At 45.3% G+C, this 27,922-nt stretch overlaps 1 protein-coding gene across 7 annotated transcripts in view; it reads left to right on the top strand.

Moving 5' to 3' along the window:
- Positions 1-27,922, top strand: part of LOC139272595 (regulator of G-protein signaling 7) — a 733,921-nt gene that overhangs the window by 686,908 nt on the left and 19,091 nt on the right. For all 7 annotated transcript variants that reach the window (XM_070888671.1, XM_070888670.1, XM_070888672.1 and 4 more), the window contains 2 exons: positions 7,675-7,785; positions 16,011-16,136. In XM_070888671.1, the coding sequence (XP_070744772.1) occupies positions 7,675-7,785; positions 16,011-16,136 (237 nt within the window). The remainder of the gene's footprint in view (positions 1-7,674; positions 7,786-16,010; positions 16,137-27,922) is intronic.

The following is a 27,922-nucleotide window of genomic DNA, read 5'->3' as shown; positions in this document are numbered from 1 at the left end:
ATCATGTCAGTTGATGCGCGATACCCTGGGAGCACCCATGATGCATTCATCCTACGCGAGAGCACTATATCTGCCATGTTTCAGCAGCAGCCAGAAAGGCAGAGCTGGCTGCTGGGAGAAAAAGGGTACGGCCTCGCCACCTGGCTCATGACGCCCCTACATGTAACCCGGATGGAAGCAGATCGGGAATACAACATGTCGCACATTGCGATGCACAGCATAATAGAGAGGACCAACAGCGTTTCTGATGCCTGGACTATTCCGGAGACTACTTGCAATACTCCCCTGAGACTATCGGTCAGTTCACTGTTGTGTGCTGCACGCTGCAGAACTTAACCATCATGAGGCAGCAGCAGCGAGTAGTAGAAGACCCATCTGAGGTGAGAGTGGCTGATGAGGAGGAGGCAGATGCAGATGATGAGGAGGAGGAGGAGGAGGACGAGGAAGCCATGCAACTACCTGAACCCGGAGCACGATGGCGGAGGAGGGCAGGCCGTCATGTCCCTTTAATGATTACTTGAGCCTTGCACCAGCAGTTCATCCGTGAATGCTTTGCTGCCTGAAGGCTCATCTATTCCAAATGGACCATGTTTACTGTTTGGACCTGTTCCGTATGTTGTGTTGTGTTAATGGAATAAATAATGGAAATGATTCATCTTTAGTTGAAAAAAGTTGTGCTGATAATGGAACAAATAATAGAAATGATTCAGTTATAATTTAAAATATATTTTATTCAAAAGTTTAACATTTGTTTGTACTTAACTTTAATAAAAATATTCTCGTATCAAACTTGAAAGTTTTCAGTTAAGATCACTTACAAAATTTAAGATCACTTCCAAACTCCAAAATCACTTACATACTCAAAGATCACTTAAAATCTTTAAGATCACTTACAAACTTTTAAACTTGTAAATTTCCATAACTTAACAAGAAACTTTTAATTTGAGAACAGTTACAACAGTAACAACAATAATAATAATAACAGCAGCAAAGAAAGACTGCACCCATCTCTCCTCCACCTTATTCTAAGACCGCCCACTGCGCTTGTTGACTTCACCCCTGCCCGCAGGCGGTGGCGTGGCGTTTCTCGGGTTGGTATCAAGCTTATTCTTTTTAACATCTCGAGTAATGCGCACTTCTTAATGGGGGCGGGGGCAGCCGGTAATGTGGAAGACCCGGATTGGGCCTCGTCAGAGGCTAGTCTGGGGATTGGAGTCGGAGTGGCAGTTGATTCTGTCAATGGGCGCGGGGTCTGGGTGTGATCCTTTATTGCAGCAGCTAACTCTGATATTTCCTCCCTCATGTGCCCTGACAGTGTCTCAACTACCTGCAACATTCCCTCCCTCATGTTCGCCGACAGTGTATCAGCTACTTGCGTCATTCCCGCCCTCATGTTCACCAAAATTGTATCAGCTGTCTGCGACATTCCCTCCCTCATGTGTCCGGACAGTGTTCTCATTTCTCGTGAGAGTGTTGTTACTTCTCCCGAAAGTCCCGATACCTCATCACCCACCCCACTGATTGTGTCTATGAGTGATTGTGTAAGCACAGTGCTCTCCGCATTCATTGCCATCATCTGAACCACATCTGTTAGATCCTACACCTCAGGAGAGCGCTGTTGAGCTCTCCTTCCCCTGCTCACCCTGGGTGTGGCTCGCTGCATCCCACTGGGACCCGCAGCCTTGGACGGTGCGGCCCTGGGTTTGCCTTGCTGCATCCCATTGGGACCTGTAGCCTCGTACGGTGGGGCCCAGGGTGTGCCTCGCGGCATCCCACTGGGACCCGCAGCCTCGGACGGTGGGGCCCGACGTGTGCTTTGCTGCACCCCACTAGAATCCCCAGCCTCCGACTGTGAGAAACCATGAAATGTCCCAACACTCGCACCACTCAGGAAAGGGCCTGACACCTCAATGGGCGGCTCCTCCAGACTGAGTACAACAATGGGGGCTTCATCCTCCCCCTCCCCTGCCCCTCCCCATCTCGTTCCCCCTCACCCCCATGCTCTTGGTGTGGAAGATGGGATTGGAAGATGTTGTCCTCTTCAGGCTCGTCCGCATCTGAATCTTCTTCTGCATCGGCTTCAGCCTCGTCAGGGTTTGCCTCAAGTTCTGCAAAATATAACAGAACCGACTAAGAGTTAGCAGCAGAGGAGGGGACAGGTTGGCATTAGTTGGCTCTCACAACACAGGCAGCAGGCTCATTTGAAGGACCAAGATGAATGATAGCACATTGCATCAACCGAAGCGTAGTTGACAGAGACATCCCCATGAACAGAAGCATGGCCAGCCCGCGTAGTACTTAACATTTAGCAAGGCCAGACTTTGGAATTTGCAGGACTTACCCTCTCCCTCGAGTGTGGAGTGGTGGTTGCTTTTCTCCAGGCAGGATCCATCAAAGCAGCGACCCTGTCTTCCAAGGTTGTCAGTGGGTGCAGATTTGCCGGGCCTCCTGCTGTTCGAGTTCTTTCCCTTTTGTTGTGTGCCACCTTCGTCTGCAAAGATGAAAATATAACTTTTTAGTGAGGGTCTCTTTCTGCCGGGTGAGATATATACAGATGGTCACATTTACAATTGAAATTCCAGTGAATAAATGAAAATATTATTTACACTGACAACTTGACCAAGGTCCTACCACTTTTTGCACCTCAGGGTGGTCACCATTGCACAGTAATCTTCTGCAAGTTGGTTCCAGCGTTTCTTCATTTCATTTATGTGACCTCTGCTGGTGTCCAGCTCGTGCCATCTGGCCTCAATTACAGTAACCAGTGCCACCACTTCATCTTGTGAGAAATTCTTGGTCCTTGAGCCGGGTTGCATATTGTATTGCAGCTCCGATTTTTCCACTGAGAATCAAGGTTCTCACACACAACTGGCTCTTTAAAAATGGCGGAATGCAGACCGGGCGTTGTACTGGGCATGCACGCCCATAACAGTCACGTCAAAAACGTCATTTTTTTTTTTCCTTGCATGTGCAGAACGGGAGGGGGGACATCATTTTTTCAGCGCAGACATTAGGCTCCACCCCTCGAAGTTAAAGGACAGGCTGCGCAGCGCCAATTTAAAAAAATAGAAACTTGCTAGTTATTTTTTGGCGTAGTCGGGGGCAAAAAAAAGGGCGTAACTCTTGCAATGCGCCAAAAAACGACATTGGGGAAAATTGAGTACTTGTGCTGTTTGTTTGAGTGCTTATTGCGTTTATTTGAGACTTTGGTGTTTGAGAGCTCGTGGTGTTTCGGAGGTGAAAGAAGGGCAGGAATCAACATTCCTGGTTACAGGATTTTCAGACAGGATAGAGAGGGGGATAAAAAAGAATGGGGGTTCACAGTATTGATTAAAGAAACAGTTACAGCTGTGAGAAGGGATGATATGTTAGAAGGATCATCAAATGAAGCCATATTCGTTGAGCAGAAGAACCGAAAAGGGGCAATCACACTGCTGGGAGTGTACTATAGACCCCCAAACAGTCAGAGGGAGATAAAAGAGCAAATATGTAGGAAAATTTCTGTGAAGTGCAAAATCTATAGGGCAGTAATGCTAGGGGATTTCAAGTACCCTATTAACTGGGATAAAATTAGTGTGAAAGGTATAGAGGGTGCAGAATTCCTAAAATGGAGAACTTTTTTAACTAGCAAGCCCAACAAGGGAGGTGGTGGTTCTGGACTTAGTTTTAGGGAATGAAACTGGGCAGGTGGAAGAGCTATCAGTGGGAGAGCATTTTGGTGCTCGTGATCATAATTCAGGTAGATTTAGGGTAATTATGGAAGACGATAAAGATACACCAGGAATAAAAGTTCTCAATTCAGGAAAAGCCAATTTTACTAAGCTGAGAAGCGATTTAGCCAAAGTGGACTGGAAACAGTTACTTGAAGGTAAATCAGTGTCAGAGCAATAGGAAGCATTAAATGAGGAAATTGTGAGGGTTCAGAGCACGTATGTTCCCTTAAAGAAAAAGGGTGGGCTAACAAATCTAGAGCCCCTGGATGTCAAGGGGCATACAGGGTAGGATAAAGAAAAAAAGGGAAGCTTATGACAGATACAAAGAACTCAATACTGCAGAAACCCTAGAGAAAGTGCAGGGGTGAAATTAAAAAGGAAATTAGGAAAGTAAAGAGAGAGCATGTAAAAATATTGTCAAGTAAAATCAAGGAAAACATAAAGATGTTTTATAAATACATTAAAAGTAAGAGGATAACAAAAGAAACAGTAAGGCCTATCAGAGAGCATAACGGTTATGTGTGTGTGGAGGCAGAAGATGTGGGTATGGTTCTTAATGAATACTTGCGTCTGTTTTCATAAAAGAGAGGGTCAATGCAGACATTGGAATCAGGGAGGAGAAGTGTGAAATATTAGATGAAATTAACACAGTGCGAGAGGAAGAAGAGGTTTAGCAAGTGGATAAATCCCCAGGCCCAGATAAAATGTATCCCATACTGTTAAGAGAAGCAAGAGAGGAAAAAGCAGATGCTCTTACCATCATTTTCCAATCCTCTCTGGCTACCTGTGTGTTGCCGGAGCACTGGAGAACTGCTAATGTTGTACCGTTGTTTAGAAAGGGAGAAAGGGATAGACTGAGTAATTACAGGCCAGTTAGCCTAACCTCGATGGTGGGAAGATTATTGGAAAAAGTTCTGAGGGACAAGACAAGACACAAATTAATCAAGGACAGTCAACATGGATTTGTTAAGGCAAGGTTGTATCTGACTAGTTTGATTGAATTTTTTGAGGGGGTAACAAGGAGGATCGATGAGGGAAGTACATTTGATGTAGTGTATATGGATTTTAGCAAGGCCTTTGATAAGGTCCCACATGGTAGACTGGTCATGAAAGTAAAAACCCATGGGATCCAAGGCAAAGTGGCAAGTTGGATTCAAAATTGGCTCAGAGGCAGGAAGCAAAGGGTAATGGTTGTTTTTGTGACTGGAAGGCTGTTTCCAGTGGGGTTCCGCAGGGCTCAGTACTAGGTCCCTTACTTTTTGTGGTAGATATCATTGATTTAGACTTGAATGTAGGGGGTATGATTAAGACGTTTGCAGATGATACAAAAATTGGCCGTGTGGTTGAAGAAAGCTATAGGGCTGGAAATTCAGCAGCCTTCCGCCGCGTTTTTCGGTGGTATTTCACCGTTTTGGGCAGAAAATGATGCAGAGGGAAATTCCCTGAAGTCTTCTGCAGACGATTTAGAAATACCGCTGGGGAGCGGACCGCCGGCGTGCAAGATTGGACCCGTAAATAGCATTTAAAAAAATGCTGAAGAAAAGCATGTCGGTGAAGCTCTTGGAAACAGTGATACGTATGAAAACCTGCAAAAAAGATAAGTTAAAATGTAGTTTTTAATTCTTTTGCGGTGATTCACTAGAAGAGTCTTGTGAATGTTTTCCGATTTTTAATTTTTTTATTTTTAGTTTTTTGGAAAAATATTTTTTGTGTTTTCCCCCCTTTCGAGGCCCAACTCGCAGCGGTATCAGTCTCGGAGAAAAGTTGCAGAAAATTCATGGTTTACGCTGCGAATCTTCGTGCAACGTCAATTTTTCCTGCTGGGTGGATTTTTTTTCCATTTTCCCTGAATTTTCCATCTCGAAATCATAGTGGAGTCATAGCGTTTTATTTGGTGAAAAAACGGTGATAGCGGTATTTTACGAATTTCCAGCCCATAGACTTCGCAATACAAATCGCAAAAAAAATGTAAAGAAAAAACAATCACACTTACTTTAGGAGTCCAGCTCCGTTGCGTGGGCCACATCATCCGCATGCCCAACATGAGACTCCCAAAGCAAGTGGAACTCCTACACGGCAAGCGAGCCCTAGGTGGGCAGAGGAAACATTTCAAGGGCATCCTCAAAGCCTCCTTGATAAAATGCAACATCCCCACCGGTACCTGGGAATTCCTGGCCCAAGACCGCCCAAAGTGGAGGAAAAGCATCCGGGAAGGCGCTGAGCACTTCTACTCTCGTCGCCGAGAGCATGCAGAAATCAAACGCAGATAGTGGAAGGAGCGTGCGGAAAACCAGGCTCCCCACCCACCCTTTCCTTTAACCACTGTCTGTCCCAGCTGTGTCAGAGACTATAATTCCCAAATTGGACTGTACAGTCACCAGAGAACTCACTTTTAGAGTAGAAGCAAATCTTCCTCGTTTTCGAGGGACTGCCTATGATGATGATGATTGCCTACCTCTCCACCGACGGGCTCGTTGGACTGCCCTGATTTCCCAGGCGGTCATGGTGAGACGCTCTTCCAGGCGGATGGGTCAGGCAAGACTCAAAACCTCTGCCAGTGACATAACTAGGGGCGTTGCAGCTCTTCCGGATGGTTGCAAAACCAGACCGGAGGATCGCTGCAGGGCGCTGGAGACCTCACCGCCGCCTTTCACGCCGTTCTGGGGCAAAAAACGGAGGGCAAAGGACAGGAATATCCAGCCCGTGGGTGTTTGAGAGCTTATGGTGTGATATAATGTGTGTGGTGAACCTGTGATGTTTAATTGCGTGCTTGTTGCGTTTGTTTGAGCGCATGTGTTTTTTGAGAGCTTGTGGTGTTTAAATGCAGATGGTATTTGAGTGTGTGGTAAAAGACTTCAAGGCATTTTTTCTCATGTGCTTTGAATTGTTCTTTGTGATTGATGTATATGTAGTTGTTGTCCTACTCCTCAATATTTCTCCAGCTCAGTGATTCAGCCTGTGAGTCAGAATGCCTGCCACTTGCATCTGTAATTAACTCTGATTTATATGGATCAGGGCTCGGAGTGTTGGGTACTGTACGTGCTCAGGTCACATTGCTTTCTGACCTAATGCTACAGCAACTTGTGCAGATCAATGGAGTGACCCAGAACTGCTGCTGATCACGTTCACTTGACTGCTCCGGTGCTTTTGCATGCATGCCACTCCTGGATATCATCTTTTTACAAGGTCCAGTAATCTTAAGTTTCGACAGTATGCCTCTACAAAGTCTTCCGTAGTGCTTATCTTTAAGCCTTGTACAAGTGGGTGAAAGCCAGCTTTTATTGCTTCTAGAATCTGGGATCCCAAAGTAGCCACAGCAGCGGTGAGAGGATTTGTGAGAGATGCTCCTATTGTTGTATTTCAAAGTCAGACATCAGTAGAGATGACCAGTTGTCCAATCTTTGCACAGCCATGAATATGAAGCCAAATGTTTGCTCATCATAATGCTGGAGTTCGAACATTCTCTGTTGGAAAGTATTCCCACAGCTTTTTGGGACATCCTGAGGGTGTGAAAGATGCTATGTAAATGCCATCCACCCCAGTCCAAAAAAATCAACATATATTCCAAAATACTGGTAATCATGACCTCAGTGTCCCAGCTCAGGAAATAGATGTTTTGACTTCCTCCTTTAGCCATTCTTACAAATCTTTACACGCTTCACATTTGGGTGGATGAAATATTCACCATTCATAGCTATAACGTGATAATTTTAGCACTTAAAAAATGTGAAAGCAGTATTGCTGCAAGTGCATCGTGATGCCAGGTTTCTTTTGTTCCTGCTATCAGATTGCACAGAAACTCCAGGAGAGAAATGGCGTACAGCTGCCATCTTGATTTGAATTTGTTATTTGCCATAAAATGAGACTAATTAGCCCTATTTTCAGAAAATATAGCCCATGGTCTTATATCACATGTAGAGCATGTTTTTTTAATCTCACAAGCTGTCTATTTTATCTTTAGTTTGATAGGGTACTCAGAGCAGTATATGGAATTTGACCCATTCCTTATAACTCCTGAACCCTCAAACCCATGGACGTCAGATGACATTTCCTTCTGGGAGCTAGAAGCAAGGTCAGTCTTTAAAGTAGTTGTCTTTTTCTTCTTTCCCTAGAAAATGTATCACACATTCCTTAATTTTCACAGCTATTAATGCTAAAAGCTTGACATCTACTCTCGAATACTTGATCAGTTAAAGGAGCAGTATGCTTTTTATGTTGTTAAATATATATATATAATTGCTCACCCTCATTTTACCGTAAAGCATTAAACAACATTTAAAATGACTGAGCCAATACACGTTTGACCCGATGCATTCTTCATTAGTTGCAATAGTCTGTCTCGTCATTCCCTGTATTGCACACTGTCTGGGCAAACTGGGTCAGACTGCCGATGAGCAGGGAGGTTCAGCCATGGTTCCTTCAGTCTGCCTGCATAGAAAGTCAGCGACAGACTGCTTCAGTTTTTATAAAACAGTAACAACTTATAAAAATAGAACTTTGACTTGACAGATTCTTGTGGGCGAATCACATTCTTAACTCTACTCCAAACAAATCCTTCCAAAGATAAACAGCTCCCTTACACTTGTGCTATTATTAGAGCAGGAATTTGATTTCTTTGGTGATATAGAGGAAGATCTGATACAAGTAAGTAAATTAAGAGCTCTTATTACTAAATATTGATTATACAATATTCTTTATTGTATATGCATATTGAAGTATTTGGTAATTCAATATGTTGATTGCAAGCCATGATGATCTATTCTACTTTCACAGTAGTGCACAGTAATGTTTTGCACTCATTTAAGTTGATGTACAATCTGGAGAAATTAAGAACAAATGTTGAATTGTCACAGGTAGAAACTGACCTCCATTTCCAGCAACATTTAAATGTCTCTCTATAGTGCCCTCCACTGGAACTATGCAGCTAATATGTGCAATTATGTCAGACTGGATTGTGTGTGTATATATATACACATGAGTTGACAGGTGTTAAACTGGTCAATTTGGCTTGACAATTTAACTGCAAAATGTATAAAATGAATCAAAGTCTTGCTGTATTATATTGAGTTAACTATATTGTTTGCAGTATTTCAAATCAGGGACTTTTTAAAAAGGAAACAAAATGGCCTGGATTTTGCAGTCAATGGCGAAGCGATAGCGCTAGCCACTGACCTCGAAATGAGCTGCCTACAAAGATTTAAACAGGTCTGTGGTGTTGATTTCCCCTATTATGACATCAGTTTCATTCTGGCGCACCTGTAGGGGATCTGTGTTGTCCAGAAGCAGGGAAGTCATCAAGCAGGCTGAGCAACCAATCAGATTGAAGAATTCTCACAGACAGCTAATCATTTTACAGACAGTGAAATAAAGATATGACATACACATGGGATTAAGGTAGAAGCTGAAATATCATAAACAATCTTTTAAAAAGATAATAATTATGTGTTTTTGGGTCTCTAATTTGCTTGTTTAGAAATGGAGTTCTAAACACTGCATATGGTGTTATAGACCAGGATCTAAATGTATCAGAGATTCTTCAATTTCCCCAAATTGTAATGTAAAGAAAAAGAACAAACAAATTAGTGGTGTCATTGGAATGCAGAAATGTTTAATCTTGAGAATAAGACTCCAAAGACTCATTGAGAGCCACAGTTGTCTCACTGAGTATCCCAATGAAATTCCAAAATACAGATGCTTTAGTTCTGGCGTTTTAATTTCAGATGGGTTGTAAAATAACAGAGAGAGCTTGCAATGGCTCCAAGAGTGTAGTTATACTAATTTGTAGATAAAGAATCTGTGCCAATCTGATGTACAGCCTCCGTTTACAACTAAGGAATATCAGACTGCCGCTTCCTGAAGAGCTGCTTGATGCAAGGGATAACCCACTGGCCCTTAAAAGGGGAAGATGAATGTTTGCCTCCAGAATTCTCTCCATGCTTGCTCTGTTACCTCAGGGCCTAACCCTTGGCTAGAGTTTGTGGAATGTTTCTGGGACTTAGTTGACATTCAAATAATAAAAGTAGTTAACATGGATCCATGCGAATCTTAACCATAACTGATTTTGTACCTGCTTATACTTTAACTGTAACCAGGATTTAAAAAAAAATCTATTACATTAAAATCCATTGAAATGCATGGAGACAAGACCATCATCATAGGCGGTCCCTCAAACGAGGATGACTTGCTTCCACAAGAGTTCACAGATGTTTCAATGAAGGACCCGATGTTCCAGTCCTGAACTCCAATTGAGAGGGGTGGAAGATGCCTGTGCATGGATTTTTTTAACGTGTGGTGATCATTGCACATCAACCACCACACGGGCTCGACAGAGCTAGGCCTTTATCCAGTGGCAAGGGTTGAACCAGGACGACTGGAGATCTGCTCTACTGCTGGAAACAAGAAGCAGGATGTTAAATGGGACAATAAACATAGAAACATAGAAAATAGGTGCAGGAGCAGGCCATTCAGCTCTTCTAGCCTGCACCGCCATTCAATGAGTTCATGGCAGAACATGAAACTTCAGTACCCCATTCCTGCTTTCTCGCCATACCCCTTGATCCCCCGAGTAGTAAGGACTTCATCTAACTCCCTTTTGAATATATTTAGTGAATTGGCCCCAACCACTTTCTGTGGCAGAGAATTCCACAGGTTCAACACTCTCTGGGTGAAGAAGTCTCTCCTCATCTCGGTCCTAAATGGCTTACCCCTTATCCTTAGACTGTGACCCCTGGTTCTGGACTTCCCCAACATTGGGACCATTCTTCCTACATCTAACCTGTCTAAACCCATCAGGATTTTAAACTTTTCTATGAGGTCCCCTCTCATTCTTCTGAACTCCAGTGAATACAAGCCCAGTTGATCCAGTCTTTCTTGATAGGTCAGTCCCACCATCCCGGGAATCAGTCTGGTGAATCTTCGCTGCACTCCCTCAATATCAAGAATGTCCTTCCTCAAGTTAGGAGACCAAAATTATACACAATACTCCAGGTGTGGCCTCACCAAGGCCCTGTACAACTGTAGCAACACCTCCCTGCCCCTGTACTCAAATCCCCTCACTATGAAGACCAACATGCCATTTGCTTTCTTAACCGCCTGCTGTACCTGCATGCCAACCTTCAATGACTGATGTACCATGACACCCAGGTCTCGTTGCACCTTCCCTTTTCCTAATCTGTCACCATTCAGATAATAGTCTGTCTCTCTGTTTTTACCACCAAAGTGGATAACCTCACATTTATCCACATTATACTTCATCTGCCATGCATTTGCCCACTCACCTAACCTATCCAAGTCACTCTGCAGCCTCATAGCATCCTCCTCGCAGCTCACACTGCCACCCAACTTAGTGTCATCCGCAAATTTGGAAATACTACATTTAATCCCCTCGTCTAAATCATTAATGTACAATGTAAACAGCTGGGGCCCCAGCACAGAACCTTGCGGTACCCCACTAGTCACTGCCTGCCATTCTGAAAAGTACCCATTTACTCCTACTCTTTGCTTCCTGTCTGACAACCAGTTCTCAATCCACGTCAGCACACTACCCCCAATCCCATGTGCTTTAACTTTGCACATTAATCTCTTGTGTGGGACCTTGTCAAAAGCCTTCTGAAAGTCCAAATATACCACATCAACTGGTTCTCCTTTGTCCACTTTACTGGAAACATCCTCAAAAAATTCCAGAAGATTTGTCAAACATGATTTCCCCTTCACAAATCCATGCTGACTTGGACCTATCATGTCACCATTTTCCAAATGCGCTGCTATGACATCCTTAATAATTGATTCCATCATTTTACCCACGACTGAGGTCAGGCCTATAATTCCCTGTTTTCTCTCTCCCTCCTTTTTTAAAAAGTGGGGTTACATTGGCTACCCTCCACTCGATAGGAACTGATCCAGAGTCAATGGATTGTTGGAAAATGACTGTCAATGCATCCGCTATTTCCAAGGCCACCTCCTTAAGTACTCTGGGATGCAGTCCATCAGGCCCTGGGGATTTATCGGCCTTCAACCCCATCAATTTCCCCAACACAATTTCCCGACTGATAAAGATTTCCCTCAGTTCCTCCTCCCTACTAGACCCTCTGACCCCTTTTATATCCGGAAGGTTGTTAGTGTCCTCCTTAGTGAATACTGAACCAAAGTACTTGTTCAATTGGTCTGCCATTTCTTTGTTCCCCGTTATGACTTCCCCTGAATCTGACTGCAGGGGACCTACGTTTGTCTTTGCTAACCTTTTTCTCTTTACATACCTATAGAAACTTTTGCAATCCGCCTTAATGTTCCCTGCAAGATTCTTCTCGTACTCCATTTTCCCTGCCCTAATCAAACCCTTTGTCCTCCTCTGCTGAGTTCTAAATTTCTCCCAGTCCCAAGGTTCGCTGCTATTTCTGGCCAATTTGTATGCCACTTCCTTGGTTTTAATACTATCCCTGATTTCCCTAGATAGCCACGGTTGAGCCACCTTCCCTTTTTTATTTTTATGCCAGACAGGAATGTACAATTGTTGTAATTCATCCATGCGGTCTCTAAATGTCTGCCATTGCCCATCCACAGTCAATCCCTTAAGTATCATTCGCCAATCTATCCTAGCCAATTCACGCCTCATACCTTCAAAGTTACCCTTCTTTAAGTTCTGGACCATGGTCTCTGAATTAACTGTATCATTCTCCATCCTAATGCAGAATTCCACCATATTATGGTCACTCTTCCCCAAGGGGCCTCGCACAATGAGATTGCTAATTAGTCCTCTCTCATTACACAACACTCAGTCTAAGATGGCCTCCCCCCTAGTTGGTTCCTCGACATATTGGTCTAGAAAATCATCCCTTATGCACTCCAGGAAATCCTCCTCCACCGTATTGCTTCCAGTTTGGCGAGCCCAATCTATGTGCATATTAAAGTCACCCATTATAACTGCTGCACCTTTATTGCATGCACCCCTAATTTCCTGTTTGATGCCCTCCCCAACATCACTACTACTGTTTGGAGGTCTGTTCACAACTCCCACTAACGTTTTTTGCCCTTTGGTGTTCTGCAGCTCTACCCATATAGATTCCACATCATCCAAGCTAATGTCTTTCCTAACTATTGCATTAATCTCCTCTTTAACCAGCAATGCTACCCCACCTCCTTTTCCTTTTATTCTATCCTTCCTGAATGTTGAATACCCCTGGATGTTGAGTTCCCAGCCCTGATCATCCTGGAGCCACGTCTCCGTAATCCCAATCACATCATATTTGTTAACATCTATTTGCACAGTTAATTCATTCACCTTATTGCGGATACTCCTTGCATTAAGACACAAAGCCTTCAGGCTTGTTTTTTTAACACCCTTTGTCCTTTTAGAATTCTGCCACACAGTGGCCCTTCCTGTTCCCCGTCCCGGGCCTCTCCGCCCCCACCCCCCCCATCTCCCCTCCGTCTCCTGCCTCTGCCTCCCTTTTGTCTGCCTCTGTCTCCCTGCATTGGTTCCCATCCCCCTGCCATGTTAGTTTAACTCCTCCCCAACAGCACTAGCAAACACTCCCCCTAGGACATTGGTTCCGGTCCTGCCCAGGTGCAGACCGTCCTGTTTGTACTGGTCCCACCTCCCCCAGAACCGGTTCCACTGCCCCAGGAATTCTGAATCCCTCCCTGCTGCACCACTGCTCAAGCCACGTATTCATCTGCGCTATCCTGCGATTCCTACTCTGACTAGCATGTGGCACTGGTAGCAATCCCGAGATTACTACTTTTGAGGTCCTACTTTTTAATTTAGCTCCTAGCTCCTTAAATTCGTTTCGTAGGACCTCATCCCTTTTTTTTTACCTATGTCGTTGGTACCAATGTGCACCACGACAACTGGCTGTTCTCCCTCCCATTTCAGAATGTCCTTCACCCGCTCCGAGACATCCTTGACCCTTGCACCAGGGAGGCAACATACCATCCTGGAGTCTCGGTTGCGGCCGCAGAAACGCCTATCTATTCCCATCACAATTGAATCCCCTATCACTATCGCGCTCCCACTCTTTTTCTTGCCCTCCTGTGCAGCAGCGCCAGCCACGGTGCCATGAACTTGTCTGCTGCTGCCCTCCTCCGATGAGTCATCCCCCCCAACAGTACTCAAAACGGTGTATCTGTTTTGCAGGGGGATGACCACAGGGGACCCCTGCACTACCTTCCTTGCACTGCTCTTCCTGCTGGTCTTCCATTCCCTATCTGGCTGTGGACCCTTCTCCTGCGGTAAGACCAACTCACTACACGTGATACTCACGTCATTCTCAGCATCGTGGATGCTCCAGAGTGAATCCACCCTCAGCTCCAATTCCGTAACGCGGACCGTCAGGAGCTCGAGGCGGACACACTTCTCACAAACGTAGTCCTTTATATGTTTAGGTAGTATGACCAGTTTGTTAAACATGTATTTACAATCATGTAGATAGCACAAAGTTGTTGATTATTCAATGCATACACCTGATATAATGAATAGGTTACATTTCTAGATAAAATAAATTTATAGACGTGTTTGAGGGATAATATTTATTGCATAAAAATGCTGTCAGTTTGTTGGGTCCAATTAATGGCCGGATTTTGTGATGGAATGACAGCAAAATGACAGCGTTTGCTGTCATTACCCCTCTGAAACTAACCATAACTTCAAGATTTAGCGCATGCGCAGATAAGTGCGGAAATCCTGAAGTTGCGGTCAGTCATTCACTTTGACACAGGCTGCGCTGTAGAACTCCCCATAGCTGGCAACAGTGAAAACAGTTGAACTGGCACAAACTCCCCCTTTTCCGTTCTCATATCGTTGTTAAACACCTCATTAAAAGTTAAGCCTTGTTGGAATAGGTGTAACTAGGGTTTTACCTGCTGAACAACTGTTCTGGCCCTGAACAATGAGTTTTATATTTGTGAAATGTCAAATTTCTCCTTATTATAGAAAATTGCTCGATTTTTAAAGTAATAAAAACATGTATATGTTTTTTTTTAAGTTTGTTTATGATATTTCAGTTTCTACCTTAACCCCTTGTTTATGTCTCAATCTTTATTTTGTTCCCTGTAAAAACATTTAAAAAGTGAATTGAATCAGTGGTTTTTATTTCCTGGTTTGCTGTCTGTGAGAATTCTTCAATGTGATTGGCTGTTTAGAGTGCTCGATGACATCACTGCTGCTCTACGCTCAGAATCCCCTTTTGACAGCGCAACAATCAAGTTAACGTCGAGACAACTAAAGTTTTTGCACAGATATCATGAGATCTTTGAGGGCAGCTTTCTTAAAGGTCAGCGGCCATCATCGTCACTTTGCTGCTGACCACAAATTCTGGGCCTTGTTTAAAAATTGTACATCCACCAATGTGAACTGGGAAATGGAGCTCAGGAGAAGTTAGCCCTTTTATCAAGCCTCACACCTCTTACTCGCTTCCTGGTAGTCTGGATTTCTGTTATATTAAACCACACTGGTTCTCTGGCCTCTTGAAAGCGACCCTTTGCCTATTCTAGTCCCAAAGAACTAGGAATGAGAGGGATTAGCAATGAGGAGAGACTAGAAAAACTGGGGCTCTTTCATCACAGCAAAGATTTGATAGAATTGTTCTAAATTATAAGATGCTTTGATGAAATAGGGAAATTAAAATCTCCACTGCTCAGTGAGTCAGTAACTTGTGGGTATAAATTGAAGATCAGCACCAAAAAACAAAGGGAGACGTTAGGAGATTTATTTTTGATCAGAGTTGTTGGGTCACGGGTTGTTCTATCCGAAGCACTGATGGAAACAGAATCGGTAAAGGCTTTTAAAAGAGAAATGGATAATTATTTGAAAGGCAAGAGGAATGAGCTCCGTGCTGTAAAAGTCTGTGATTCTATGATTCTACACAGGCTGTCGTCCTCCTCTTCCATTCATAGGAAGTGATGCATTGGCTTTTTCTGATCATATCACTGAAAGGAACACAAAATGGTGTCGCTCTACATTTATTAACCCCAAATGAATTACTTACAGTTTTACTAGTGATAACTATTGGATAAAAACAGTGAGTAAATATAACTGTATTTTTAAACTATCTAGCAATGACTACCACTGTGAGAAATAAATATTGACAGGATTGTTCAATTCATAGCTGTTTGCAAGACATTGCTGGTACAGAATGGTTATAGTATTTAACAACATAACAAGTCACCACATTTTAAAGTAATATATTGACTGAGGTTCTTTGAGATATTACAGTGTGATACCTATTATTTAGTGCAATCCATATACACAAATGAAACCTACTGTTACTGGATTTTAAACTTCTTCACTCCTTATGTTTGCAGTAAAGAACCATATGCACAGAGGGTAAAGCGATGGGGTTTTTGCATCGACGAAGTTTTGAAAGATCCTGTAGGAAGGGAACAGTTCCTTAAGTTTGTGGAGTCTGAATTCAGCTCTGAAAACCTACGGTATGTACTGCGTGCAGAATGATGCAGAAAGTTGGAGCAACAGGATTCTTCCTATGTAGAAATTAAAGGGCCGAATTTGGTCAAGACCTCCGCCCACCCAAGTGCCACCCAAAGTGCCGCTGATGGCCGCTGAGGTACTTTGGGTGGGTTATTCTTCACCCTGAGGTCCCTCGAAGGTCAGTGGGTGGCAAATGGACGATGTACATTGCCAAATTGGGCGGCAGCGGGCGGGAGGTCTCATTCTCGGCAGCAGAGGCATTTGCCGCCCATGTGCCACCGAGGATGGAGTCGGGCCCAGAGAGGGTTGAACAGCTGAAAAAAAACATCAGGAAAAACTTTAAAAACTATTGGAAGACCTTCAGGGGACCCCATCCAGGTAAGTCGCTGTGGAAAAAAATATATAAAATGTTCACTAACCTTTTTTTCAGGATCTTCATGCTTACCGTTGGCGACAGACCAACCTCCAGCCAGCGGTCCACCCCCGTTCTGGCGCCGAATCCCGCCCGCATCAATATGGAAGCTCGGCGGACGGGAGGTCAGTTGCGCCACTCGGCCATCCGCTGACGTCAGCGGGCGGTTCCCGGCAGCTCTCCCCTCCTGCCTGTTCCAGACCACATCGAAAGTGGCGCTGGGCAGATGTTGCAGAGGAATGTCTAGGGCAGTAGGCGGCAGTAAGTTGATCAATTTCGGCCCCTAACACACTAACACTGAAACTGCTCACAAACTGGTAAAATTTACATTCAGGCCACGTGCTGCTATTAACCAATACCGAGAAATTCTGGTATTACACTTACATTTTCTAGAAGTTCAATTTAGAATTTACCTCAGCATTTTTAGTATAAAACACGAAACAATTTTTCTGTATCACTAGCCTTTACTTTTACACAACTTAATATGCTGGAGATGTATGACCATGAGCCCTATTGTGCTCCCTCTTGCTGTCGTGTGAGGTCAATACTTCTAGTACCTTCATTGCACCAGTATTTGCTACCAAAATTTAAAGAAGATTCCTTTATAGAAGAAATAAAGATAACACAACAAATCATATATGCATGCTAAAACCAGAAATGTTGGTTGCAACTACTCTACCGAGGTAATCTTCTGACTTTACAATCACAGTGGGGTGTCTTGCCGGCCAGAAGTACACAGCAATGAAAACAGAATTGTTAGGTGTGAGGTGGGGCCCCTAAGAGGAGAGAATAATGAGTTAGTAGTGGATAATTAAGAACATAAGATTTAGGAGCAAGTGTAGGCCATTCGGCACCTCGAGCCTGCTCTGCCATTTAATAAGATCATGGCTGATCTTCTACCTCAACTCCACTTCCCTGCACTATCCCCACATCCTTTAATATCCAAAAATCTATTGATCTAAGTCTTGAATATACTCAAAGCCTGATCCTCCACGGCCCTCTGGGGTAGAGAATTCCAAAGATTCATCGCCCTCTGAGTGAAGAAGTTTCTCCTCACCTCAGTCCTACATGGCCGACCCCTTATTCTGAGACTGTGACCCCTGGTTCTAGACTCCCCAGCCAGAGGAAACATCCTCCCTGCATCTACCCTGTCAAGCCCTGTAAGAATTTTGTATGTTTCAATGAGATCACCTCTCATTCTTCTAAACTCCAGAGAATATAGGCCTAGTCCACTCAACCTCTCCTCATAGGACAATCCCCCCATCCCAGGAATCAGTCTGGTGAACCTTCGTTGAAAATTGACTGCGATGCTTTACAGATATTGGGAATGAGGTAAATCCAAATTGGTTAAAAATGAGCTGAGAGGTATAATGCATAAAAGGAAAGTATTAATAAAGTTAATCAAGCTAAAAAATCAACAGTGGCGGGATCTGACAAAATACATCCAAGGATCCTGAGAGAAGTGAGGAAACGTAGTGGAGACCCAAGAAATTGTATTTCAAGGTTCTATTGAAAGTGGATGTGTGCCAGAGGACGAGAGAGTGGCAACTTTTTAAGAGAGACAGAATTATCCCCGGGTAGTTACAGGCCAGTTCCTTTATTATTTATTGTAGGGAAAACGCTGCATTTTTTATTGAAGGTGAAATTACTAAATATCTAGTTTGAAGTGAAAATAATAAGCAGCCAACACAGATTTCAGACAGGAAGATTGGTGGTTGACAAACTTCATGAGAGTTCTTTGAGGAGGACATAATAACATAAGAATTCAGACCAGGACTAGGCCATACAGCCCTTCGAGCCTGCTCCTTCATTCAATAAGATCATGGCTGATCTTCGACCTCAACTCCACTTTCCAACCTGATCCCCATATACCTTGATTCCCCTAGAGTCCAAATATCTATCTATCTCAGCCTTGAATATACGCAACGACTCAGCATCCACAGCCCTTTGGGGTAGAGAATTACAAAGATTCCCAACCCTCTGAGTGAAGAAATTCTTCCTCATCTCTGTCTTAAATGGCCGACCCCTTATCCTGAGACTGTCCCCCCTGGTTCTAGACTCCAAGATGGGAAAACAACCTTTCAGCATCTACTCTGTCAATCCCCCTCATAATCTTACATGTTTCAATGAGATCACTTCTCAGCCTTCTCAACTCCAGAGATTATAGGCCCAAACTTCTTAGGGGCCAAAATTGCCATCGCCCCCCCGACTGGAACGGGGCACACCTACCGATCTTGAAGATTTTTCTCTGCCCCAATCCATGGGGCGGAGAGTAGAGCGAAATTCAGCTCTTTGTACTTTTTTTTTGTTCCGGGCAATGAACTCGGGTTGCGGCGAGGCGGAAGTGCGTGGGGAGCGGGGCGGACGTCGGTATTTGTCATCAGGGCCGTGCTGATAATGTCAGTATCACGCAGACATCCCGTGTCACGGTGACATGTAGCAACAACCCTCCCCTTCAGTTAAAGGAGAGAGCCGCTGCGAACTTTGCAGTCAAGTTAGTGGCACCCACTGGGCCACCAGGAAGGGTTTCGGCCAAGCTAGTGGTCCGACACGCAAAAAGGGGTGCCGGGCTGCCTGTTAGCGGCCCGGCCGAACCTGTGGCCACCTTTGTGGAGCCGACCTCGGAGTCAGCCTTCAATTAAAATAAAATGGCGGCCGCGGCAGTGCACCCTCCTCTTTAAGTGCAGATGCGCCGCCCAGCCACAGGCAACTTCCCACAAGGAAAAGCTGTCGGGCGCCAGCCAATTCGTTCCCGCGGGGCAATTTCCCACACAGGGCGGAAAGGGGATCACCGCCAGTTGGTAAGGGGTCGATGGGGCGGGAACGTCCATCACCCCCCCAAAAAAATGAGGGCAGTGTTGCGATTGTCGGCGACTTCGCGCCGACCGAGCAGTGAGTGCTTTCGGTACGTGCTCTTTAAAAAAAAGAGCAATTTCGGTCCCGTAATCTCTCATCCCAGGGCTCAATCTAGTGGATCTTCGTTGCACCGCCTCTAAGGCATGTATGGTAGCAGATATGGTGGATGAGGGATGTGGTGTACTTGGGCTTTGACAAGGTACTACAGTAGAGAAGACTAAGAAGTATGGAATTAGGGAAACATAGAAACATAGAAACTAGATGCAGGAGCAGGCCATTTGGCCCTTCGAGCCTACAGCGCCATTCATTTTGGTCATGGCTGATCATGCAACCTCAGTACCCCACCCCTGCCTTCTCTCCATACCCGCTGATCCCTTTAGCCGTGAGGTCCACATCTAATTCCCTTTTGAATATGTCCAATGAACTGGACGCAACAACTTTCTGTGGCAGAGAATTCCACAGGTTCACATCTCTCTGGGTGAAAAAGTTTCTCCTCATCTTGATCCTATATGGCTTACCCCTTATCTTTAGACTGTGACCCCTGGTTCTGGACTTCCCCAACATCGGGAACATTCTACCTGCATCTAACCTATCCAATCCCGGCAGAATTTTATGAGTTCCCCTCTCATTCTTCTAAATTCCAGTGAATATAAGCCTAGCCAATCCAGTCTTTTCTCATATGTCAGTCCTGCCATCCCAGGAATCAGTCTGGTGAACCTTCGCTGCACTCCGTCAATAGCAAGCACGTTCTTCCTCAGATTAGGAGACCAAAACTGCACACAATATTCCAGGGGTCTCACCAAGGCCCTGTACAACTGCAGTAAGACCTCCATGTTCCTATACTCAAATCCCCTCACTATGAAGACCAGCATGCCATTTGCTTTCTTCACTGCCTGCTGTACCCTGCATGCCTACCTTCAATGACTGATGTACCATGACAGCCAGGTCTCTTTGCACCTCCCCTTTTACTACCATTCAGATAATCTGCCTTCCTGTTTTTGTCACCAAAGTGGTTAACCTCACATTTATCCACATTATACTGCATCTGCCATGCCCATTTGCCCATTCACCTAACCTGTCCAAGTCCCCCTGCAGTCTCTTAGCATCCTCCTCGCAGCTCGCACTGCCACCCAGCTTAGTGTCATCTGCAGTCTTGGAGCTTATCACCTTCAATTCCTTCGTCTAAATCATTAATGTACATTGTAAATAACTGGGGTCCCAGCACTGAACCCTGCGGCACGCCACTAGTCACTGCCTGCCATTCTTTGCTTCCTGTTTGCCAACCAGTTCTCTATCCACGTCAATGTATCATGCCCAATACCATGTGCCTTAACTCTTGTTGTGTATCTGTAAAGGATGCACTCCCATGTTCCGCCACCAGGGAGCACATCCCCTGCAGTTCCAAGGGATTCCAGCATCCCTTGGGAACACTGTATATAAGCTGGCCCCTAAGGCCTGTTACTCACGCTGGAGTGTCTTAATAAAGACTGAGGTCACTGTTATTTTAACCTCCCTGTGTGCAGTCTCATCTGTGTTAGGAACACAACAACTGCCGACGAGTACATGAATCCAACGCAAAGATGCAGCAATCTAAAGGCATCCTGGAGAAGTTCTCGGAGGGTGTGGACTGGGAAGCCTATGTCGAACGGCTAGACCAGTACTTTGTAGCCAACGAGCTGGATGGAGAAGGAAGCACTGCTAAAAGGAGAGCGGTCCTCCTCACGGTCTGCGGGGCACCGACCTACAGTCTCATGAAGAATCTTCTGGCTCCGGTGAAACCCACAGATAAGTCGTATGAGGAGCTGTGTACACTGGTTTGGGAGCATCTTAACCCGAGGGAGAGCGTGCTGATGGCGAGGTATCGGTTCTACACGTACCAGCGATCTGAAGGTCAGGAAGTGGCGAGCTATGTCGCCAAGCTAAGGCGACTTGCAGGACAATGTGAGTTTGATGGCTACCTGGAGCAAATGCTCAGAGACTTTTTTGTACTGGGCATTGGCCACGAGACCATCTTACGAAAACTTTTGACTGTAGAGACACCGACCCTCAGTAAGGTCATTGCGATAGCACAGGCGTTTATGTCCACCAGTGATAACACCAAACAAATCTCTCAGCACACAAGTGCTAGCAATGTTCATAAATTAACTGGAACTGTGTTTGCGAGCAGAAATGTACAAGGCAGAAACCACGAGTCTGCAACTGCCTGCAGTCCTCAGGAGACCCAGATGACTCAGAGTCCGCAACAAAGGATGAATGCAAGGCAATTCACACCTTGTTGGCGTTTTGGAGGCGTCCATTTAGCCTATTCATGCCGCTTCAAAGGGTATGTTTGCAAGAGCTGTGGAACAATGGGGCACCTCCAATGAGCTTGCAGACGAGCTGCTAAACCTGCTAACCACCACGTGGCAGAGGAAGATCAGTCCATGGTGGATCAAAGCAATTTTGAGCCTCGGAGAGAGGAGGCAGATGCTGAAGTACATGGGGTGCACACATTTTTGACGAAATGTCCACCTATAATGCGAAATGTAAAATTGAATGGCTTACCCATAGCCATGGAACTGGACACTGGTGCTAGCCAATCCATCATGAGTAAAAAGATGTTTGAGAGACTGTGGTGCGACAAGGCACTCAGACCAGCCCTGAGCCCCATCCACACGAAACTGAGAACGTACACCAAAGAGCTTATCACTGTCCTGGGCAGCACCATACTGCTTGGAAGGAGCTGGCTGGGCAAAATCTGCTGGAACTGGGATGACATCCAAGCGCTTTCACATGTCGATGAGGCCTCATGTACCCAGGTTCTTAACAAATTTCCTCCCCTTTTTGAGCCAGGCATTGGAAACTTTTCCGGAGCGAAGGTGCGAATCCACTTGGTCCCAGAGGCACGACCCATTCACCACAAGGTGCGAGCGGTACCTCAAATCATGAGGGTGAGAGTGGAAATTGGGCTGGACAGGCTGCAACGTGAAGATTTGTGGCGATTATAAAGTAACTATTCATCGTTTCTCGCTACAGGACCAATACCCGCTACTTAAGGCAGACGACCTATTTGCGACGCTGGCAGGAGGCAAGACGTTCATCAAGCTCGACCTGACTTCGGCCTACATGACGCAGGAGCTGGAGGGGTCTTCAAAGGGCCTCATCTGCATCAACACACACAAGGGACAGTTCATCTACAACAGATGCCCGTTTGGAATTCGGTCGGCTGCAGCGATCTTCCAGAAAAACATGGAGAACCTACTCACGTCGGTACCACGCACAGTGGTTTTTCAGGACGACATATTGGTCACGGGTCGGGACACCGTCGAGCACCTACAAAACCTGGAGGAGGTCCTCCAATGACTGGATCGCATAGGGCTGCGGCTGAAGAGGTCGAAATGGGTCTTCATTGCAACAGAAGTGGAATTTTTGGGAAGAAAGATCGCGGCGGACGGCATTCGGCCCACAGATGCCAAGACAGAGGCTATCAGGAACACGCCTAGGCTACAGAATGTTATGGAGCTGCGGTCGTTCCTGGGACTCCTCAACTATTTTGTTAACTTCCTACCGGAACTAAGCACCCTCTTCGAGCCCCTACATGTGTTATTGCGTAAAGGTGAGAACTGGATTTGGGGACAAAAAAACAAGTAATTGCTTTTGAGAAAGCCAGAAACATTTTATGCTCCAACAAGCTGCTTGTATTGTATAACCCGTGTAAAAGACTCGTGCTAGCATGTGATGTGTCGTCTTATGGAGTCAGGTGTGTATGACAACAAGCTAACGTTGCGGGGAAGTTGCAACCTGTCACCTATGCTTCCAGGAGCTTGTCTAAGGCCGAGAGGACCTTCAGCATGATTGAGAAAGAGGCATTAGCGTGTGTGTTCGGGGTAAAGAAAATGCATCAGTACCTGTTTGGCCTCAAATTTGAGCTGGAAACCAATCACAAGCCCCTCATATTCCCATTCGCTGAAAACAAGGGGATAAGTACTAATGCCTCAGCCCGCATACAAAGGTGGGCACTCGCGCTATCAGCGTATAACTATACCATCCATCACAGTCCAGGCACCGAGAACTGTGCGGATGCTCTCAGTCGGCTACCATTGCCCACCACGGGGTTGGAAATGGCGCAGCCTGCAAACTTGTTGATGGTGGCGCAGCCCGCAGACTTGTTGATGGTCATGGAAGCGTTTGAAAATGATAAATCACCTGTCACGGCCCTAAGATTATGACTTGGACCAGCCAAGATCCTTTGCTGTCCCAAGTAAAAAACTGTGTAATGCATGGGAGCTGGGCCAGCATCCCGGTTGAAATGCAAGAGCTAATCAAGCCGTTTCAGCGGCGAAGGGACAAGTTGTCCATTCAAGCAGACTGCCTGTTGTGGGGTAACTGCATAGTGCTACCCAAAAAGGGCAGGGAGACGTTCATCTCGGATCTCCACAGAACACACCCAGGTATAGTAATGATGAAAGCAATACCCAGACCCCACGTGTGATGACCCGGTATCGACTCTGACTTAGAGTCCTGTGTACGGCAATGCAGCGTGTGTGCTCAATTGAGCAACGCGCCCAGAGAGGCACCACTAAGTTTGTGGACCTGGCCCTCCATGGTCGAGGATCCATCTTGACTATGCGGGCCAGTTTCTCGGTAAAATGTTCCTGGTGGTGGTGGATGCTTTTTCAAAATGGATTGAATATGAAATAATGTCAGGAAGCACCGCCATTGCCACCATTGAAAGCCTGAGGGTCATGTTTGCCACCCATGGCCTGCCTGACATACTGGTCAGTGACAACGGGCCATGTTTCACTAGTGCCGAATTTAAAGAATTAATGACCCGCAATGGGATCAAACATGGCACCTCGGTTCCGTTTAAACCAGCCTCCAATGGGCAGGCAAAGCGGGCAGTACAAACCATCAAACAGAGCCTTAAACGAGTCACAGAAGGCTCACTCCAAACCCGCCTGTCCCGAGTACTGCTCAGCTACCGCACGAGACCCCACTCACTCACAGGGGTGCCCCTGGCTGAACTACTCATGAAAAGGACACTTAAAACCAGACTCTCGCTGGTTCACCCCAACCTGCATGATCAGGTAGAGTGCAGGCGGCAGCAACAAAATGTAAACGATGGTCGCGCCATTGTGTCACGGGAAATTGATCTGAATGACCCTGTGTATATGCTAAACTATGGACATGGTCCCAAGTGGATCGCGGGCACGGTGATAGCTAAAGAAGGGAGTAGGGTGTTTGTAGTCAAACTAGACAATGGACAAATTTGCAGAAAGCACCTGGACCAAACGAGGCTGCAGTTCACAGACTGCCCTGAACAACCCACAGCAGACATCACCTTTTTCGAGCCCACAACTCACACCCGGCGGACCAGGAAATCAAACCCATCACGCCCAGCAAGGCCAAGCTCACTCAGCAGCCCTGCAGGGCCAACAACACACCAGCCCAGCGAGGGCACAGCCAACACACCAGAACAGACATTTGTACCGAGGCGGTCCACCAGGGAAAGAAAGACTCCCGACCGCCTCACCTTGTAAATAGTTTTCACTTTGACTTTGAGCGGGAGTGATGTTGTGTATCTGTAAAGCATGCACTCCCATGTTCCGCCACCTGGGAGCCCATCCCCTCAAGTCCCAAGGGATCCCAGCATTCCTTGGGAAGACTGTATATAAGCCAGCTCCTAAGGCCTGTTACTCACTCTGGAGTGTCTTAATAAAGACTGAGGTCACTGTTACTTTAACCTCCCTGTGTGCAGTCTCATCTGTGTTAGGAACACAACAAATCTCTTGTGTGGGACCTTGTCAAAAGCCTTTTGAAAGACCAAATACACCACATCCACTGGTTCTCCCTTATCCACTCTGCTAGTTACATCCTCAAAAAACTCTAGAAGATTCGTCAAGCATGATTTCCCTTTCATAAATCCATGCTGACTTGGATCGATCCTGTCACTGCTTTCCAGATGCGATGCTATTACATCTTTAATAATTGATTCCAGCATTTTCCCCACCACCGATGTCAGGCTAACCGGTCTATAATTCCCTGTTTTCTCTCCCTCCTTTTTTAAAAAGTGGGGTTACATTAGCTACCCTCCAATCCATAGGAACTGATCCAGAGTCCATGGAATGTTGGAAAATGACCACCAATGCATCAGCTATTTCTAGGGCCACTTCCTTAAGTGCTCTGGGATGCAGACTATCAGGCCCTGGGGATTTATTGGCCTTCAGTCCCTTCAATTTCTCTAACACCATTTTCTGACAGATGAGGATTTCCCTCAGTTCCTCCTTCTCGCTAGACTCTCGGTTCCCTCGTATTTTCGTGAGGTTATTCATGTCTTCCTTCGTGAAGACAGAACCAAAGTATTTGTTCAATTTGTCTGCCATTTCCTTGTTCCCCATTATGAATTCACCTAATTCTGACTGCAAGGGACCTACATTAGTCTTCACTAATCTTTTTCTGTTCACATATCTATAGAAGCTTTTGCAGTCAGTTTTTATGTTCCCTGCAAGCTTACTCTCATACTCTATTTACCCCCTCCTAATTAAACCCTTAGTCCTCCTCTGCTGAGTTCTAAATTTCTCCCAGTCTTCAGGTTTGCTGCTTTTTCTGGCCAATTTATATGCCTCTTCCTTGGATTTAACACTTTCCTTAATTTCCCTTGTTAGCCCCAGTTGAGCCACCTTCCCTTTTTTATTCTTATACCACACATAGATGTACAATTGTTGCAGTTCATCCATGTGATCTTTAAATGTCTGCCATTGTCTATCCACCGTCAGCCCTTTAAGTATCATTCTCCAGTCTATCCTAGCCACTTCACGTCTCATACCGTCGAAGTTTCCTTTTTTTAAGTTCAGGACCATAGTCTCTGAATTAATTGTGTCACTCTCCATCTTAATGAAGAATTCTACCATATTATGGTCACTCTTCCCCAAGGGGCCTCGCACGACCAGATTGCTAATTAATCCTCTCTCGTTACACAAGACCCAGTCTAGGATGGCCTGCTCTCTAGTTGGTTCCTCGACATATTGGTCTAGAAAACCATCCCTTATACATCCAGGAAATCCTCCTCCACAGTATTACTACCTGTTTGGTTAGCCCAATCAATACGTAGATTAAAGTCACCCATGATAACTGCTGTACCCTTATTGCACGCGTCCCTAATTTCCTGTTTGGTGGTCTGTACACAACTCCCACTAACATTTTCTGCATTTTGGTATTTCGCAGCTCTACCCATATAGATTCCACATCATTCACGCTAATGTTCTTCCTTGCTATTGCGTTAATCTCCTCTTTAACCAGTAACGCTACCACACCTCCTTTTCCTTCCTGTCTGTACTTCCTGGATGTTGAGTTCCCAGCCTTGGTTACTCTGGAGCCATGTCTTCGTAATCCCAATTACATCATAGCTATCTGCACAGTCAATTCATCCACCTTAGTACGAATGCTCCTTGCATTGAGACTCAGAGCCTTCAGGCTTATTTTTTTAACTGTCCTTTTTGAATTATGTTGTAATGTGGCCCTTTTTGATTTTTGCCCTTGATTTTTCTGCCCTGCACTCTTGCTTTTCTCCTTCCTACCTTTTGCTTCTGCCCCCTTTTTACTTCTCTCTGTCTCCCTGCATAGATTTCCATCCCCCTGCCATTTTAGTTTAAACTCTCCCCAACAGCACTAGCAGACACTCTGCCTAGGACATCGGTTCCGGTCAGGTGCAGACCATCCAGTTTGTACTGGTCCCACCTTCCCCAGAACCGGTTCCAATGTCCCAGGAATTTGAATCCCTCCCCCTTGCACCATTCCTCAAGTCACGTATTCATCTGAGCTATCCTGCAATTCCTACTCTGACTAGCACGTGGCACTGGTAGCAATCCTGAGATTACTACCTTTGAGGTCCTACTTTTTAATTTAACTCCTAGCTCCCTAAATTCAGTTTGTCAGACCTCATCCTGTTTTTTTACCTATATCGTTGGTACCTATATGTACCACGACAGCTGGCTGTTCACCCTCCCTCTCCAGAATGCGCTGCAGCCGCTCCGAGAAAGGGAAGTAAATTGGATGAAAGACTGGTTAGAAGGGAAGAAACGGAAATAGGACTTTTGGATGGACGTGCATAGGAGTGTCCCACGGGGTTCTATTCTGGGATCCTTGTGTTCACTAGGTACATCAATGATTCGGATATAGGTCCGGAAAGAGTAGTGTCAAAACCTTCAGATAATACTAACATTTAGAGACGTAGCAAATAATCCTGAGGACCAAAGGATGCTGCAAGGGATTATTGATAAGAGAGTGCAATGGGCAAAAAAGTGGCAGAAAGAATTCAAGCCATTGTGAGATGGTACAAAATAAAAGTAAGAATTCTTCTTTGAATGGGGGAAGCTGGGTGAAGTGGAGAGCAGAGCGATTTGGGAGTTCAGGTCATAAGATATTAAAAACAGCACCTCAATTGGAGAAAATCATTAGGAATGGAATAATGGGTTTTGTGGCAAGAGGTTTTGGACTGGATTTTCGTGAAGTTTGCAACTGGGTTTTCACCGCAATTTGACC

This window comes from Pristiophorus japonicus, chromosome 9, assembly GCF_044704955.1.
Source record: "Pristiophorus japonicus isolate sPriJap1 chromosome 9, sPriJap1.hap1, whole genome shotgun sequence".
Taxonomy (NCBI): Eukaryota; Metazoa; Chordata; class Chondrichthyes; family Pristiophoridae; genus Pristiophorus; species Pristiophorus japonicus.
Note: the sequence above shows the minus strand (reverse complement) of the source record. Positions and strands in the feature narration are given on the sequence as shown.